This window comes from Propithecus coquereli, unplaced genomic scaffold (genome assembly GCF_000956105.1).
Source record: "Propithecus coquereli isolate 6110/MARCELLA unplaced genomic scaffold, Pcoq_1.0 Scaffold70, whole genome shotgun sequence".
NCBI classification, from domain to species: domain Eukaryota; kingdom Metazoa; phylum Chordata; class Mammalia; order Primates; family Indriidae; genus Propithecus; species Propithecus coquereli.
Window position 1 is genome coordinate 3179458 of NW_012153063.1, and position 1176 is coordinate 3180633.

The 1176-nt window shown below is 32.9% G+C and overlaps 1 protein-coding gene across 1 annotated transcript in view; it reads left to right on the forward strand.

Annotated features, from left to right (window-relative positions):
* The window catches only part of PTH2R (parathyroid hormone 2 receptor), an 84582-nt gene that overhangs the window by 54800 nt on the left and 28606 nt on the right, over positions 1–1176 (forward strand). The window contains 1 exon segment of the mRNA XM_012661225.1: positions 948–955. Within this exon segment, the coding sequence (XP_012516679.1) occupies positions 948–955 (8 nt within the window).

Consider the following 1176-nt stretch of genomic DNA (forward strand, 5'->3'; position numbering starts at 1 on the left):
CCTTTATCAGTAAAACCAGATTGGGTGAGGTTGAGTCAAACTCACTTTGCATTTAGTTCATGGCAATTCAATCTAACAAATATTTATTGACTACCTACCCACTATTCTAGGCACTTGTAATACATCAGAACACAAAAACAACAGTGATCCCTGCCCATGTAGAACTAAAATCTAGTTGGAGTGGGAGGGAAGCAGAACATAAATGTAAGAAATAGGCAAATAGTATTTTTATTAATTACTGTTAAAAGCAAACTTTTTAAATTAAAGATAAAATCATGGATTTTATATGAACACCTGTCAAAGATTTTTTTTAACTCAGTTAATGAGGGAAGTAGTAAGATGTTATAATTTGTTCAAAGGAAAAATCAAAGAACCACGTGTTTATATTCAGTAAAATGATTCCCAAAAATTTATACATAAATGCAAAAACTACTCAATATTCACAGGACACTAATCAATTATATTCCACTGAACACAGCTACTTTTCATTTCTATGGACAAAAATCATTTGCATCCAGTTTTCTATGGCATTTCTTTCTTTCCTTCTTCTTCTTCTTTTTTTTTTTACAGTCTATTACCATCTGTCTCCTCAACTCTATCTAAAATTCATTAAAGAGACAACTTGTGTCTTTTAACTCAGTATTCCTAGTATGAAGCAGATTGAGAGCTTGGCCCTACTGGATGTTCTCATTAAATGTCTGGAAGACTAGTGGATCACTCTGATGCCTCCTCCAGCTGTTTGTTGCCAGGCTACTAGAACAGATTTTCTTTCAACCTCTGCTGCTAAGTTTCCAAAGACAGGCTATGGATAAGAATGATTTGCATTATTATCAGTATAATTTAAGGAATTATAAGATAGAATTCCTGTAATTTCTGAAAGAAAGGGGACTTTCTCTATTACCAAGTTTTAATTATTAAGGCCCATTCCAATGAAACTAAAAGTCAAGCATTGGGGGTTCCGTGGTAGAATTCTTGCCTGCCAATGAAAATAAAAGTGATGTTTTTAATTGCAACACATTTAGAAGACTATGCTTTTTTTGTGGCTCTGGAAACATGGTTTTAACTCTTGTCACTATAAAAATAATTCACTAATATTTATAATTTTTTTACTTGTCCACGAGTGGTAGCTAATACTATGAAAACCAGTACCCATTATTTTTTCACTGGTTTGGGCGT